Source organism: Cladosporium halotolerans, assembly GCF_011745625.1.
Source record: "Cladosporium halotolerans strain TM138-S3 chromosome Unknown Sca2, whole genome shotgun sequence".
Lineage (NCBI taxonomy): Eukaryota > Fungi > Ascomycota > Dothideomycetes > Cladosporiales > Cladosporiaceae > Cladosporium > Cladosporium halotolerans.
This window is the reverse complement of record NW_027191453.1, coordinates 267,255-281,764: the sequence shown is the minus strand read 5'-3', so window position 1 is coordinate 281,764 and position 14,510 is coordinate 267,255. Positions and strand designations below refer to the sequence as shown.

General features: G+C 56.5%; 5 protein-coding genes across 5 annotated transcripts; 3 read left to right on the top strand and 2 right to left on the bottom strand.

Annotated features, from left to right (window-relative positions):
* Nucleotides 1–289: 289 nt before the first annotated feature.
* WHR41_00602 (uncharacterized protein) lies at nucleotides 290–1,462 on the bottom strand (the record flags this gene model as incomplete). Its single annotated transcript, XM_069369208.1, has 1 exon — nucleotides 290–1,462. The coding sequence occupies one exon, from the start codon at nucleotides 1,460–1,462 to the stop codon at nucleotides 290–292; it is 1,173 nt and encodes a 390-aa protein (XP_069233657.1).
* Nucleotides 1,463–1,912: 450 nt separating this feature from the next.
* WHR41_00601 (uncharacterized protein) lies at nucleotides 1,913–5,474 on the top strand. The gene is made up of 5 exons (XM_069369207.1): nucleotides 1,913–2,378; nucleotides 2,426–2,788; nucleotides 2,876–3,338; nucleotides 3,443–4,572; nucleotides 4,630–5,474. Exons 2-5 carry the CDS (start codon nucleotides 2,694–2,696, stop codon nucleotides 5,354–5,356), a joined length of 2,415 nt encoding a protein of 804 aa, XP_069233656.1. The 5' UTR covers nucleotides 1,913–2,378; nucleotides 2,426–2,693; the 3' UTR covers nucleotides 5,357–5,474.
* Nucleotides 5,475–5,576: 102 nt separating this feature from the next.
* Nucleotides 5,577–7,964, bottom strand: WHR41_00600 (uncharacterized protein). The gene is made up of 5 exons (XM_069369206.1): nucleotides 7,720–7,964; nucleotides 7,450–7,619; nucleotides 7,221–7,350; nucleotides 6,792–7,163; nucleotides 5,577–6,728 (listed from the first exon to the last, which is right to left on the bottom strand). Exons 1-5 carry the CDS (start codon nucleotides 7,909–7,911, stop codon nucleotides 5,784–5,786), a joined length of 1,809 nt encoding a protein of 602 aa, XP_069233655.1. The 5' UTR covers nucleotides 7,912–7,964; the 3' UTR covers nucleotides 5,577–5,783.
* A 1,438-nt stretch (nucleotides 7,965–9,402) lies between these two features.
* On the top strand, nucleotides 9,403–10,713 carry RPL2 (60S ribosomal protein uL2). Its single transcript, XM_069369205.1, has 4 exons — nucleotides 9,403–9,468; nucleotides 9,531–9,588; nucleotides 9,660–10,139; nucleotides 10,216–10,713. Exons 1-4 carry the CDS (start codon nucleotides 9,466–9,468, stop codon nucleotides 10,437–10,439), a joined length of 765 nt encoding a protein of 254 aa, XP_069233645.1. The 5' UTR covers nucleotides 9,403–9,465; the 3' UTR covers nucleotides 10,440–10,713.
* Nucleotides 10,714–12,605: 1,892 nt separating this feature from the next.
* On the top strand, nucleotides 12,606–14,263 carry WHR41_00598 (uncharacterized protein; the record flags this gene model as incomplete). The annotated part of the gene is made up of 3 exons (XM_069369204.1): nucleotides 12,606–12,996; nucleotides 13,049–13,610; nucleotides 13,666–14,263. Exons 1-3 carry the CDS (start codon nucleotides 12,870–12,872, stop codon nucleotides 14,261–14,263), a joined length of 1,287 nt encoding a protein of 428 aa, XP_069233644.1. The 5' UTR covers nucleotides 12,606–12,869.
* Between the last annotated feature and the right edge of the window lie 247 nt (nucleotides 14,264–14,510).

The window sequence follows — 14,510 nt, the reverse complement described above, 5'->3', positions numbered from 1 at the left end:
CGATTGGGTTTGAATTTAAGAAGAAAAAGGGAGGAGACGGGGTTTGATGGTCGGGTTTTTGTTGCCGGAAGACAGAGGTTGGGATCTGGCCTTAATGAGGTGCGGGCCTGATCGTGGCGAGCGCGGTGGCGTCTAGCAACTGGCGTAATGCTTGTCTTTGGCCTTTATCACTTGGATCCGACAATATAGCGTATTTGGAAACGAGCCCTTCGCCTTTCACTTTCTCTCTTCTCGAGTAGACTCTTCAGCGCGCATGCCCAGGCAGGCGAGTTCACAATGGCCACCGACCTCAAACAGCGACGGTCTCGCCAATGTTGCAGAGGCCAACACCTTCGTTGTCGCAGTCAACCGGACCGCCGTCTCCTGTAATTCCACCTCCGCGCCAGAATCCTTCCTTTGTTGCAGCTTCGCGCCACCTCTGAGGTGGCTCTCGTACATCTTCGTACTGCCCGCTCAATCCTCCCCTGACCGTCCCGTAATGCATGCCGATGCTAAGTTTACTTCTGATGTCTTTGTGAATGCATACACTCTGCTCGGGCGTGGCGTGCACGTTGCCCATGAAACTGGGCGGGCTGTATAGGCCTATCGGCAGGAAAGCAAGATCGAAGGGACCGAAGACTTCACCGATCTCCTTGAACACAGGACAGGGCGTGGGAGTGTTGACAGCTTGGTATGCAGTGTCGCCGGAGAAATACAGCTTCTTCCCTGCTGCTTCAGCAACGAAAGAGCACCAGAGCGTCTGGCCGGAGTCGAACGGTGTCCGTCCGGAGAAATGCTGGGTCGGGGTGCAGGTTATGTTGACCTCGCCGATTTCCTCGACCTTCACCAGGTAGCTGTCCCACCAGTCTGAGTCTGTCACTTCATGATCCTGGCAATTCACATGCTGCGTGAACCAGCTCTTGTTGCCTAGCCCGGCAAAGAAGTGGATTCGTCCCTGGCTCTTCGTATGCAGTCGGCTGACTGCATCGTGGTCCAGATGATCGTAGTGATTGTGAGAAATACAAACAACATCCACATCCGGCAGTTCCTCAACAGTGCAGGGCGTGGGGCTATATCGCTTGGGCCCTAGCCAGCTGAAAGGACTCGTGCGGTCGGCGAAGACAGGGTCGAAGAGCACGCGCACACCTCTCTCCGCCCCAGCAGCGGCCGGGAACTCGACGAGGACCGATGCGTGGCCTATCCACGTCGCGCGCAGCTTGTCCCCCTTGTCCGCGCCGAAGTCTGGCTTGACTATCTTCACCAACTCTTCCGACCGTGTTCCATCAGGACCTTGCGGCACCGGCACAAAGTTCCTCTCTTTTCCGAACCTTGTTGATAGGACCTCGCGGAAGCCGTGAGCCTCGCCTGCTGAGGGCCATGGATTTTTGAAGTGGGTCGGCGGTTGGCCTATGTGGTGCTGTTTCGAGGGTGTAGAGTCAGGATTGCGCGATTCTGTTTGTGTGACTGTAATTCGTGGTGTCATGGTTTTCAGATAGTTGTGGAAGCAATGATGAACAAGAGCGTAAATTGTTCTTTTTCTAGACAGACTCCTACCTTATCGACTAGGTAAGCCGCGTAGAGTGCAACAAGTCATGACGTTCCTTGCATGGGAACTCGCCTACATGTGGAAAAGAGGCGCTCGCATTCGCAACTGGATCTGGACAAGAGCTCGCGCTGCTGGTGGGCAGCGAAGGCTTCCGTCGTGAATGTTGCCAGTCTGGCCGAGCTCTGATCGCGTGGTATGTATTCGCAAATGGCGATGAAAGGCGACTTTACTCTTCGCCAGCGCCGCTGCCGGCGTCTTGGAGAGGGTCCTCGGCATCGGATCTGCCGGAGGATTGACCGTTGACCGCACGTCAGATCTGAACCCTCGAAGTGACTTCCAAGCTTTTATCCAAACAGGAAGCTCGTTGTTGACCAGACGGTCCGTCGTATTGCTAGCTTTGATTCAATAGAGTGAAATCCGGCGGCCTGACTGGTCTGTGCTATCTCGACTATCGCGCGATACGCACCCCCGACTACTACAACAGCTTCCTGTTTGGGACCTTCGCGCCAAGATGCAGTAGCATCTCCGATGAGGACACGACATGCAGACACGTCCTATCGACTGGCACGTTCCACATGTGTCCACATCGTCTTTAATATGTCAGACCTGCCTGTCGCCGGCACGCCATGTCGTTGCACGTTCCCACGGCCACATGCGGTGCCACAAGGCTGCCAGCGTGGGCTCCTCTGCATCACCACCGGAGCTTATGCGCGAAGAACGCACTACATCCTGCGCGCATGAAATGCACTACTACGTCCTGCATCCGCTCTCCACTGGGCCCCCATCAGTATCCTTAGTCTCAGCGCCAGATCGTCACTCGGCACAGCTAAGCTCCCACTATTACCACCGTAGCGTAGGTACCCCTCGTTCCGCAGGGTAGCATACCAATTTATTACACAGACAACGTGCCCGGTTCCGAGCGAGCTGCCGCATACGGTTGACACAATGCACATCGGACTGGGTTCAGATGCCGTGCTATCAACCAAAGTGCAGCGCCGGTGATGTATGACCTTTTCAGGCCCGCGTTGACGCGATCGCCCTGCTGAGTGCGCCGGGAGCGCATTAGAGATAAGTTGAAGTCTCCCACTCTCCCCTCACATACCGTTCCTCGTGTATTTGCGCATCCTTCGCTCTTTCCTCTCACCTCAATCCTCTTGCGCAAACCGTCATGCGAGAGATCGTCGCACTCGCCTTGGTGGCAGGCGCCGCGGCGTCGCCAGTCGAAAAGGATAAATGGCACTTCCAAAAGAAGCCACATGGATGGTATGTTGGGAGCTTGAACACAACATTAGCTACCATGAGCATTTTGTTGTCGATCGCAACGGCATTTACTGATCAACCTGCATGTAGGCCTAAGCCTTCTATTTACACCCCACCTCAAGCGCCGCCAACCAGTACTCAATCGAGCACCTATGGTTTTCCGACTGGCGGCAGCTACAATGGAACAGCAACAATTTCGGCACCGCCTTATCCCACCGCAACCACAAGCGTAGGAACAGGAGCGTGTGCCAGCGTCTCGAAGCTAGCCGCAGCCGACCCTGCTGCCACTCCTACCGTTCCCGCAAAGCTCGCATACGATTGCATCACGAGTGTTCCATTTAACTCGTCGGCTGCCGTTGAGTTGCTCGACTCGATCAGACCATACCTCGATTGGCAGTCAACGGTGGACTACATTCGAGACCCGCCTGCTGAGTACGCGGAGAAAATTCAAGAGCCGTACGACTTCTGGGCAGCATTTGAAAAGATCTATGACACAGCCGAAAGCAACGGCTACGACAACGAGTTCGCGTTCGGCTTCGACCTTTACGAAGTGGTGAGTGCGATCCGTCTTCCCTGGCAATCTGTTTGGAATACGATAAACAAGATCATCTTGACGCGATTCAACCGTTTTGCTTGTCCAGACTAACAATTTCACAGTTCCAAAAGACACACGATGGGCACTTCGTGTACTACCCGGACTCTGTGACTGGGATATTCTCTTGGGGCCGCGCGACGCCCCTAGTTTCCGTCTCCCTGGACGGCCAGAGTACGCCTGAAGTGTACGCGTACGCAGACGTGCTTACTGCGAGCTTCGGGAACGCGACTTTCACACCTTCGCCGCTCGTCGAGATTGACGGCCAGAACGCCACTGAGTTCTTGCTGAACTGGTCGCAATACGGAAGTCTTCAGGACCGCGATGCTCTGTGGAACAACCTATTCTACACTCTCGCACAGGTGTCTCTGGGTACAAGCGGAACTGGCACTGGCACGTTCAGTGGCGGTGGAAGAGGAGCCAGGATCTACCCTGGTGAGGCGACCACGCTCACTTTTGCCAACGGTACGACGGTCACCAACGAAAACTTTGCACGAGTCTTGGCTCCCTTTGACAACATCACCTCTGGCGCCGACATCTACCGCGAGTTCTTCACTCTCCCTCCGGACGAGCCACAGTATGTAGATGAGATCGCGGCCTCTACGTCGAGTTCGACTTCATCTTCTGCAACTTCAACCTCGACTAGCAGCACTTCCACGACTATCCCGGCGCCAGGCTACCCGACTCCCATCATTCGTGGGGCTGGCAATGCCAACTCTGGCTACTTCCTCGATGGCGAGGGCTATGATGACGTGGCTGTTCTGTCGGTGCCTTCTTTTGTCGGAGGCGCTGGCGAGCAAGAAAACTTTCAGGCCGTCAATACGTATCTCATTGATCAAGCCGTAGCGCAGGGTAAGAAGAAGCTGATCATTGACGTCTCTGCCAATGGCGGAGGCACTATCCTGCAAGGATATGACCTGTTCACTCAGCTGTTCCCTCAAATCTTGCCTTACGGTGCCAGCCGATTCCGTGCTCATGAGGCTTTCGACCTGGTCGGAGAAGAAGTGAGCAAGTACTCGGGCGAGTTTGTTCGTAGCTTGGACCTCAACCAGACTGTTCGTGATACTGTGTCCAGTACCTTCAACTACCGAACGGATGCAAACGTCGATTATGAGCCATTCAGTTCTTGGGACGAGAAGTACGGTCCTCACGCCTACGGTCCCGGACCCGACAACTACACCACCTTGCAGCGATGGTAAGAACGGATCTAACCGCAAGACATTCGATACATGGCTGACCAAACTTCTTTCAGGAACCTCTCCGACCCTCTCACACCGGACAACAGCGGCGGCATCTACGTATCCGGCTACCTCAACCGCAGCAATATCACCGCGCAGCCCTTCGCCGCGGAAAACATTGTCGTCGTCTACGACGGCTACTGCGCCAGCACCTGCACCATCTTCTCCGAGTTCATGCGCCAGCAAGCCAACGTCAAGACCATCGCGCTCGGCGGCCGGCCCACGCGCGACATCATCCAGGCCGTCGGCGGCGTCAAGGGCACCAACTCGTACCCCTGGAGCTACATCCTCGGCTCCGTCGAGCTGCCCTTCCAGTACCAGCTCCTCAACGACGCCGCCTACTACGCCAACTCGACCGCGCTCGGCGCCTACAGCGACCTGCCGCTGCTGCGCGCGACGAACTACGTCGTCAACGCGCGTGACGGCATCCGCGAGGGCGACGAGGCCCAGACCCCGCTGCACTTCGTCTACGAGCCCGCCGACTGCCGCATCTACTACACGCCGGAGATGGTCGTGGACCAGGAGGCGGTGTGGAAGACGGTCGCGGACACGGCGTTCAACGGCGAGAGCCACTGTGTTGCGGGCGGTCTTGGGCCGGACGGGTACAGGAAGCGTGGGGTCGCGAAGAAGCATGCTGTTCGGAGGGACGTGGATATCGGTGTGCACACGGCGGCCATCGGGAATGTGTGGACTGATCAGAGCATGATCACGCACGGTGGCGATGGCTACATGTACCCTTAGAGGGGTGTGATTCGAGGGCAGGAGGAGGGTTGGAAGGGCTGTACATACTGGTAGTGATAAGTGTGAATTGCTCAAGTATATGCTGAACTAGCATACATGCACCAAGTCCAGTCCTCCGCCATAGGAAGCTCCGCCGGAAACGGTTCTCATTGCGTCAAGCTCACGGTCTCTGATGTGATTCTGTGTGTTTGTCAGAGCAAGTTGAGTCAAAAGAAAGCAATAGCCAAACTCGTGGTAATTTGCTATTCTATGGACATGCTAGACCATGCCAGTCCGTCCTCGCCGTGATTACGTCCCGTGAAGAGAGCTCACCAAACCCTCAGCTCTTGCCAAAACGAACTTTCGAAACCAAGCCCTTGCGATGCAATTCCGATTACGCTAGAACCCATTCAATGCCGAACAGACAGTCGACAAAAGAAAAACCTCATTATGCCTCTGTGGTGGGAGCTCCGTCAGCCGGTTTCTCCTCGCTCGCCTGGTGTAACGTCGAGGACTGCGGCTTTGCAGCCATTCCCAGGAGAGACTTGTCGACACCGGCGATTGTAGAAGTCGGGGTCGGGTATTCTGTCTGTTTGGGTTCTGCCTCCGGAGGGTGCAATGAAGTGGAAGCGGTGTGCGACCCATCGACGAGGCCAGATGTGCTGGGCTCTGCTTTCGTCGCACCGGCTGCAGTAGAGTCGTCGGCATTCTGCGGGTCGGACGAGGGTGGCGCTGAGGCCACACCGTTCGTTTGCGGCTTGCTGCTCGTTTTGAGCGTGATGACCAAGCTCTTTGGCTCGGCATCATCCTCTTCCTCCTCGTCGAGCTCGTCGCTTTCGTCGTCCGCATCCGGCATCGCATCGTCTGCGTCGTCGTTTGCCTGGCTATCCCACTCCTCGCCTGAAGGCGCGTCGTCGCTCAGATCATCCAGCGAGCCCTCGTCATCATCGTCATCACTGACGCGCTTCCTCTTTTTAAGACGGCTCCCTCCATTGACAACTCCTCTAGTGGCACGCGCTGCTCTCGCGCCGCCTCGAACGGGCTGCTCGCTATCGCTAGCATCCCTGTCGTCACTGTAACCCGGACCCAACTCGTCAGGACTCGCTGCCTGCGTGCTCAACAGGCTCGCACCATACTCTCCGCCCTGTCTTGGCCTAACCTGCCGACCGCTGTTGGTGTACTGCGGCCCAATGTCAGCCGGCGTGCTACGTCCAGACTGGCGATTCGAGCGGCGGTTCGTAGTCGCGTCGGAGAAAGTGTCGTCGTAATCGTCCTCGTCGTAGGTGTAACGCGCGCGCTTGCCGCGGGTGCGGCCTTCGTAGAGGGAGAAGCCGGGCTCGGGGCGAGTGAAAGCTGCGCGGCGGGCCTGACGATATTCGCGACGGCGGCGTTTCTGGGGGTTTGTGTCAGCATGAACTTAAATTGCAAGAAACTGCGTCCGGGAGTGCAATCATACCTCCTCTCCCTGCTCGAAGCGCCCAATGGCGTTCACAATGCGCCCTCCGAGAGTCCGCGCTGCTTGCGTGCCGTCTTCCTTGTCCAGTCTCTCGGCGAGCACTCTGATCTCCTCGATGCTGCCGCCCATGTTGTACCATTGCGCGTTGCGGGTGTATCTGTGGTTCTCGCGGTAGATTCGGAAGCTGGTGTCGTCTTGGCCCTCGATCAGGAAGTATCGCCTTTTGTCGCCGTCTCTGCCCCATGGCTGCACCGATAGCGGCTGGTTTTCGTCGTCGGCGTGACGGGCCTGCTTGTAAGAGTCCTTGATGCGCTGTGAGATTTCGTCGGAGGAGGATAGCGACCACAGGATCAGGGTTCGGAGGAGGTCGAGCTAGCACGACGTGGTTAGCGGAGATTTGGTGAACGGTAGCGTTGTCCAGATACCCACTCTCTTCTCGGGTGACATCTTGTTGAAGTCTTGTCCGCCGTGCAGCGGGTTGAGGCCCTTCCATTTGTAGGGCCATTGCGATTTGTTGGCGGAGACGGCTTCCTCCAGTGCGCGTCCGTAGTGGCCATGTCTGTCGCCTTGTCAGCATTTGTCCTTGTAGCAGCGCGTACTGCACGCGCATGTCTTCTCAATTTATTCGTTCCATCCGAACCAATGTAGGATGACATACTCCACAGGCTTCTTCCTGTTCAACACCAAGCCCAGCAACGCGCACAGCGTCCCTTCCACCTCTCGCGACGGCACGCCCTCTTGCACGCCTCTTTCAAGATCCTGAGGTCCCACATGCGCCAGCTTCGAAGGGAAATGGTCGGAAAACCGCGATCGGAACATAACGATGAACTGCGCCCAAAAAGTTAGCGACGGAGCCGTGGAGGGCGACGACGGCGCGAAACGCGCGTCACGAGCGCGCCATTTCGCGTCTACAGCGTATGCGACTTACGGCGATGTCGGGGTTGTCGGCCAGAGTCTCTTCGTGAGGTGGTGAAGGTGCCCTCTTGGGCCGAGGAGGGGAGGCCTTCGGGGGAGGCGCGGCGGCCTTGGTGGCCTTCTTTGCGCGCTGGAAAATGGGCGCCAGCTTCTTGACTTCTTCCTCGGGCGCGGACGAGAGCCCGCTGCTATCGGAGTCGGACATTGTGGCTGTTGGGTGTGTGTCGTGGGTTGTGGGTGTTGTTGCGATGCGATGCGGCTTTAGCTGCCGGTGGTGGAGGGTGGAAGTTGGGCAAGGAGCGCACGAACGTCACTTAAAGTCTATTGGGCGCGCAAACGGTCGCGCATGGCGGGACAGGGGATTAAAGAACATGGAAGCACAGCAATGCGTGGCTGCAAGAGTGCTGCTTGCTAAAATGCATCTCATTGAAGTGTTTTCAGCCTAACGCAGCCTTCCACCTGCATCAAGGCGAGTTCCTTGTTTCTATTGACGGTTGATCGCAATGGCTTGCACGAAGCACGGATACTGTGTATCAAGCACCAGCCAGAACGTGAGTATGACCAAGGTAAGCGCGCGATAGATAATATCTGAACCTAGTAGAGCAATGTGATGTCGTCTGATATGAAGTTTCTGCGTGCCGTCAAACATCTATCAAATCATTAGAAAGATCTTCGAGGGCTCTTTGCCAGTTTTGCTGAAGTTAGTACGAAGAGTTATATTTGATTGTTCGATCAGGCATGTCTTCTGCTGACGTGACGCGCGCTGAGAGGTCTTAGGGTATGCGAAGAGGGGTCACACTCGGCATGCGGAAGGGAGTGATCTTTTGTAAATTCATGGAAGATCTCTGTATCGGTATGCAAGTTGTGAGCTTCGAGCGATGATAGGATAACTCCGCTTTTGAGTATTGGCGGAGATAGTTGCATCGTCCTCAGGGCTAAAAGACCAAACATTGGCGATGCAGCAATGTTGCACAACTGTACAGGTAAGTAGCTACCAGTGATGCCATAAATGCGTTGGAGTAATAGAGCCACTCAATCGTTCCATAGAACATGTGCCTGTGGAGTGGCTGCCAGACTAGGTTGTGAGAAAATCCGAAGCATTCCACAGCGACAATGATGGCAACACAACATCAGGTGCTCCATTGTCTTCTTGCAATGCGCTAACAGTTTCCCATGCGTTCAAGAGATGGCGCCGCACGGATGTCGTTTATGTTGCGGCGTTGCATTTTATTATTGAGGCCAGTTCCTTAACCTTATGTTGCCCCAGGCTTCGGCATGCCGCATCGCGTTTGCGCATCCTGGCCAAACTCGCACAGCCGGGCTGCAAAATAGACTCTGAGACCGGATGATTTTATGAGTCGTCCTGCAGCATCGAGTCTTCCTAATCTGAGTTATTTCATGATGATAAGTTTGCCATTTGACCAAGTGTGCATCCACATATGCTATTTCATAGCGTCGGTGCTGCACGAAAAGAAAACACCGCTGCTGTTATGAGCGATGCATCGGTGGCTTTAGGCACATCTAATATTAGGATGATGAAGAATATTTTCGTCGCGCTCTGCCAGATATGAGGTGCATGGTGGTGCGCGGCGACAGACGTGCTGAAGTCCGCTGCGGCGGCGGCTCTTTCCGAGCCGCACTGTGCGAGGCTCTTGGCATATTGAAATTCCTCCGGAGCCCAACTTCGCCAGACCCGCGAATTCGAGAGATTGCAGACGACGTCGACAATCGAACACCACGCCCCGGGAACAGCGTCAAGATGGTATGCAGCACTGGAATGAGCAATGGGACAGGATATGGAGAGCGGAATGCTGACGAGCGCAGGGTCGTGTCATTCGCAACCAGAGGAAGGGCCGTGGCTCTATCTTCACTGCCAACACCAGTACGAAATCACCACCACCACCACCCGCGAGATCGCATAACCCCCGAGCGCACACTAACATCTTCGCGAAGGGCTTAACAAGGCGCCTGCGCAGTTCCGCACTCTCGACTTCGCCGAGCGCCATGGCTACATCCGTGGTGTCGTGAAGGAGATCATCCACGACCCCGGCCGTGGCGCGCCTCTGGCCAAGGTCCAGTTCCGCGACCCCTACCGCTACAAGCTGCACACCGAGACCTTCATCGCCAACGAGGGCATGTACACCGGCCAGTTCGTCTACGCCGGCAAGAACGCCTCCCTCACCATCGGCAACGTCCTTCCCCTCGGCTCCGTCCCTGAGGGTACCGTCATCACCAACGTGGAGGAGAAGATGGGCGACCGTGGCGCGCTCGGCCGCACCTCTGGTAACTACGTTACCGTCATCGGCCACAACCCGGATGAGGGCAAGACCCGCATCAAGCTCCCCTCCGGCGCCAAGAAGGTCGTCAAGAGCTCCGTCCGTGGCATGATCGGCATTGTCGCTGGTGGCGGCAGGACCGACAAGCCTCTGCTGAGTACGTTTCCCTTGGGATGAAAGAAAAATGGAAGGGAGAAAGGACATGGAGAACATTTCACTAACACAATCAACAGAGGCTGGCCGCGCGAAGCACAAGTTCGCCGTCAAGCGCAACTCCTGGCCCAAGACTCGTGGTGTTGCCATGAACCCCGTGGATCACCCTCACGGTGGTGGTAACCACCAGCACATTGGTAAGGCTTCGACCATCTCGCGCGAGGCCGCCTCCGGTCAAAAGGCCGGTCTCATTGCCGCCAGGAGGACTGGTCTGCTCCGCGGTACCCAGAAGACCAAGGACTAGACGCGTGCGCGGTAGTGGAGTTGCTTGGGTGGTTATGGGCTTCATCGGCAATGTTTTCGTCTTCAGCAGCATCTGTAGCGTAGCGAAAAATGCAGACAAAAGCTGTTCGAGAAGAAATACATTCTCTCGTGCGTACACGCCGATAGGCGCTACGCACTACCGGTTGGGAGACGACATAGAGTCTGGCGGGTATATGGATACGCTCTTGTCCTGCTTGTGAGCTCTGTCTTCCAACGACGTAATAGAACGAAATGCAGATCACGTTACGCTCTAACTTTCTTGTTGTCCTACGTCACTCCCATAGATCACTCACACCTTCCCCTGATATCAGTATGGCGAATGCAGACGATGATCATGGGTCTCAGGTGTCTTCGAACCGGGCAAACGAGCCAGTGCCACAAAACTGAGGTACTAGTACAGCTAGTGTTTTGCTTACTGTGTGAGATCGTCCCAAGCACGTAAGCACGTACGAAACATGGAAAAAGGTGTGCAAGACTACACTTCTGCACGCCACGCTTAAGGTCGTTCGGAACAGTACAGGGTAACAGCAATAGCTGGGAGGCGCCCCGATACCTGATCTGAAGGCTGCTTTTTTGGGAGACATCGAGGATGGACACTAGTCTAGTAGCAAGGAGACGATGACTTGTCCAGCGCCCGGGAGACATCTTTCAAGGGCTCCCATTGAGACGTTTGATGGTGGATAGCGGTTTCTTTTGTATCTAGGGGTTTACCCCGAGTTCAACATGACAGGCAAATGCCCGAATTAACGCTTGCGGAGGACCCAGAGCGTTACCAGTGTGCGACCGGTGTGCAGATTGCTTTTCCTAAGCCAGTCTACAGGTGCGGTCCTAGTCAAAGCAATTCATCTGAGCCACAAAGCGGCTCGGCTTTTGGAATGCCATTGCAAGAAACCGTGAGTGGAAAATTTTCTCCTTCTTCTGCGATAGATGAGATCGGCGATAGGTCATGATGGCTGATCAACAAATTGGAGGCATCGTCATGCCATCACCTGCATCAGAACAGGGGGCAGAATTGACTTCAGCAATTTGTCAGATCTCTACACAGGTGGTTTGCCAGGGCCAGTAGCCGTTTGAGAGTGTGCCGTATTAGATTGGCATGAATTGGAGAAGCCGTGCTGCAGTTCTTTCGGTTTTCAAGATTCTTATAGGAAGTCGGCTTGTGGTGCGGTTTTATGACGATACCGACGTAGCGATCTTTGAGTGTTGGTCTTGTTCGGCCGCATTCACTGCAAACATACTTGGAGGGAGTTGCGATCTGACATTAGCAGTTCCAAATGAATGCCCGAACGAATGACATCCTAGTCGAGCGTGCAGCCGAAAAGAGCCATTGTTGCTGAGGTCTAGACACAGGAAGGTTGATATGCAGAGTGAAGACAACCTAGTGAACGAGTGGCGAGGGCTTAGCGCCGCATGAAACACTTTTGCCGTTGACCGTCACTCCAAGTCATCAAGCGTACCCACACAGCCTAATAATACACATTTGGGAGTGTAGACAGGAGAGTGTATCATGACGATGCTGAGGTCCGACGCTGTTGCTGAAGCGGCAGATCGTTCCATCATTCGAGACGGCACACGGAGTGACACCACAGACCGTTCGAATAGACTTCGGCGGCTCTTGTGTGTTATTTCTGTTTGTGCGGGTGGCAGAGTAGAGTTTCGACTAGGCGGCGCGTGGAAAAGTGGACGTGGCGTTCCAGACCCCTGGCGAAGGAACGTTGTGGTGTGGAGAAGGAAGGCGGGCGCCGAGAACAAACGTGAAACGGTGGAACACGCGACGACGCTCCTGACGACGCCTGCGACACCTGCGGCACGGCGGTTGGGGGACTCGCGCCGAGCAGCAGGCTCTGACGAGGCGGTTGCGACAGACACACATCATGAGCGGCGGCCGGACACGCAGGCCGGGCAATGCCCCTGATTATTAGCACCTTACCACGGCGTGCGTGTGGCGCGCACTGGTGGCAGCGCTGGGCCCCGCGACGCGCACCTCCAGGCTCAATTGATGATTGGGGCGGTGGCAGGGCGGGAGAGACAGAGAGGGGTACCTCACTCGCGCACTCACTCGCTCACACCCCCGGCGGCAGTCCAAGTACAGTATCGTTCGATGCGGGCCCTCCTCGCTTGCATTGCGCCTTCACGCCGCCCGCCCTTCGCCGCTCTCGAACTGCTCCGGCCGCTTGGGAGCGTGACGTGCCCGTGCTCGTATCGCTTCATATCCAGACTAGGTCCTCACGGTACTTACCCTGGTCCGCCGCGGCCTTGTTCCCCTCCCCTCACTCTCCTTCCTTTGCTCCTTCCGACGTCTGACATTTGACTCTCGCCATTCACGACTGGTAGCGTGACCACCTGCCAGCTGCCAGAACATTGACACTCACACTCACAACCCATTGATATCCCACGTCAACCACCTGCCATGAACGTCAACAAGAAATTCGACCGCTTCAAGCAATGGGGCCGGGAGCGCATGGGCAGCGAGGTCAAGACCGACTCGTCGGAGGACTTCAAGATGCTCGAGATAGAGATGCAATTGCGGCAAGAGGGTATGCTCCCTCGCCAGCCAGCGAGTCGAGGATCAAGCTAACCGCGAGTCAGGCATGGAACGTCTTAACCAGTCGACAAACGGGTACATCAAGTCCATCTCCCGCCGCGATCAAGGCGAAGGCAAAGACAAGCAACTGCCCGTCGGCCACTTCGCCTCAGTGCTGGTCAACCATGGCGAGGACTTCGAGCCGGACTCGGAGTTTGGCCAATGCCTGACCCAACTCGGTCGCGCCAATGAGCGCATCGCCCGCATGCAAGAAACCTACGTCGCCAATGCCACCAGCAGCTGGATCGAGGGCACCGAGCGCAGCTTGGCCCAAATGAAGGAGTACCAGAAGTCGAAGCAGAAGCTCGAGAGCCGCCGTTTGGCGCTGGATACCGCACAAGTCAAGCTCCAGAAGAGCAAACGGGAGGACTTCAGAGCCGAGGAGGAGCTGCGGAGCCAGAAGGCCAAGTACGAGGAGAGCAGCGAGGAGGTGTACAGGAGGATGTTCGACATCAAGGAGGCCGAAGCGGACAGCATCGCGGATCTCACGGCCTTCCTGGAAGCAGAGCTCACATACTACGACCGCTGCCGCGAAGTGCTCATGCAAATCCGCAGAGACTGGCCATCGTACGTATCTCGGTCCTCGACCATCATTTCACTCAATGCTAACCATTTTCCGCAGGACCGCCCAACCCATCTCCCGCTCCGGCGCCGCATCCCCCATCCCAAACCCCGCCCGCCGCCCCAACCGCTCGCGCTCCAACACCGCCTCCTCCCTCAGCGACCGCTTCAGCCGCATAATGGAAGAACCCCCGCTCGACCCGCCCGCCAAAATCAGCTCCCGCATCCCCTCCGGCCAGAACTCCCCGCGCCGCGAACTGCCCGGCTACGACTTCTCCACACCCGCCACAACATCCGCGCGCCCCATCCCCTCGCGCTCCTTCTCCGGCTTCGAGGGCCCGACGTCCCTCGGCAGCACGCCGCGCGACGCCTCGCCCATGCGCCCGCTCAGCCGCGTGCCGACGGACTCGTCGCAGATCTCGAGCGCGCGGTCGAATTTGCGGGCCGTGAAGTCGAAGGACAGCGGGTACGCGGCGGGGAATGTGTTTGATGACGGGGATAGCGATGGTGCTGAGGAGCTGGTGGGGTCGAACGGCGGCGACTGGGCGGCGGGCAAGAAGGCGCCGCCGCCTCCTCCGCCGTCGCGCGCGAAGAAACCCCCGCCTCCGCCGCCGATGAAGCGCAGTGCGTTGAGTACGAGCGAGGTACCGCAGTATTGAGGGAGGGGTGGCGGAAGGGTGGGCAGGGAGATCGATGTAGGAGGGAAAGTTGCTGGATACCCCTTTTTTGTCCGGCCAGCTGGGACTGGTCACGAATAGCTATAGGTAGCATCGAGCGAGAAAAAGTCGAATTGGAAAATGTGAACATTTGGTCGAAAAGTCGGTTGTAGCTCGTAGCCTTTTCGCTTGACTTTTCTCACGTCTCCATTACCCCCTATCTCGCTTAGAACAACTGGTGTCGCCACTA

What these genes read in the sequence shown, in the direction of transcription:
- WHR41_00601 (XM_069369207.1), top strand. Translation starts at nt 2,694, where the DNA reads ATGCGAGAGATCGTCGCACTCGCCTTGGTGGCAGGCGCCGCGGCGTCG. An exon ending in CAAAAGAAGCCACATGGATG is followed by an intron (nt 2,789 to 2,875) that starts GTATGTTGGGAG and finishes ACCTGCATGTAG; the next exon opens with GCCTAAGCCTTCTATTTACA. An exon ending in TACACCACCTTGCAGCGATG is followed by an intron (nt 4,573 to 4,629) that starts GTAAGAACGGAT and finishes AACTTCTTTCAG; the next exon opens with GAACCTCTCCGACCCTCTCA.
- WHR41_00600 (XM_069369206.1), bottom strand. Translation starts at nt 7,911, where the DNA reads ATGTCCGACTCCGATAGCAGCGGGCTCTCGTCCGCGCCCGAGGAAGAA. An exon ending in CCGACAACCCCGACATCGCC is followed by an intron (nt 7,620 to 7,719) that starts GTAAGTCGCATA and finishes TTTTGGGCGCAG; the next exon opens with TTCATCGTTATGTTCCGATC. An exon ending in AACAGGAAGAAGCCTGTGGA is followed by an intron (nt 7,351 to 7,449) that starts GTATGTCATCCT and finishes ACAAGGCGACAG; the next exon opens with ACATGGCCACTACGGACGCG.
- RPL2 (XM_069369205.1), top strand. An exon ending in TATCTTCACTGCCAACACCA is followed by an intron (nt 9,589 to 9,659) that starts GTACGAAATCAC and finishes ATCTTCGCGAAG; the next exon opens with GGCTTAACAAGGCGCCTGCG. An exon ending in GACCGACAAGCCTCTGCTGA is followed by an intron (nt 10,140 to 10,215) that starts GTACGTTTCCCT and finishes CACAATCAACAG; the next exon opens with AGGCTGGCCGCGCGAAGCAC.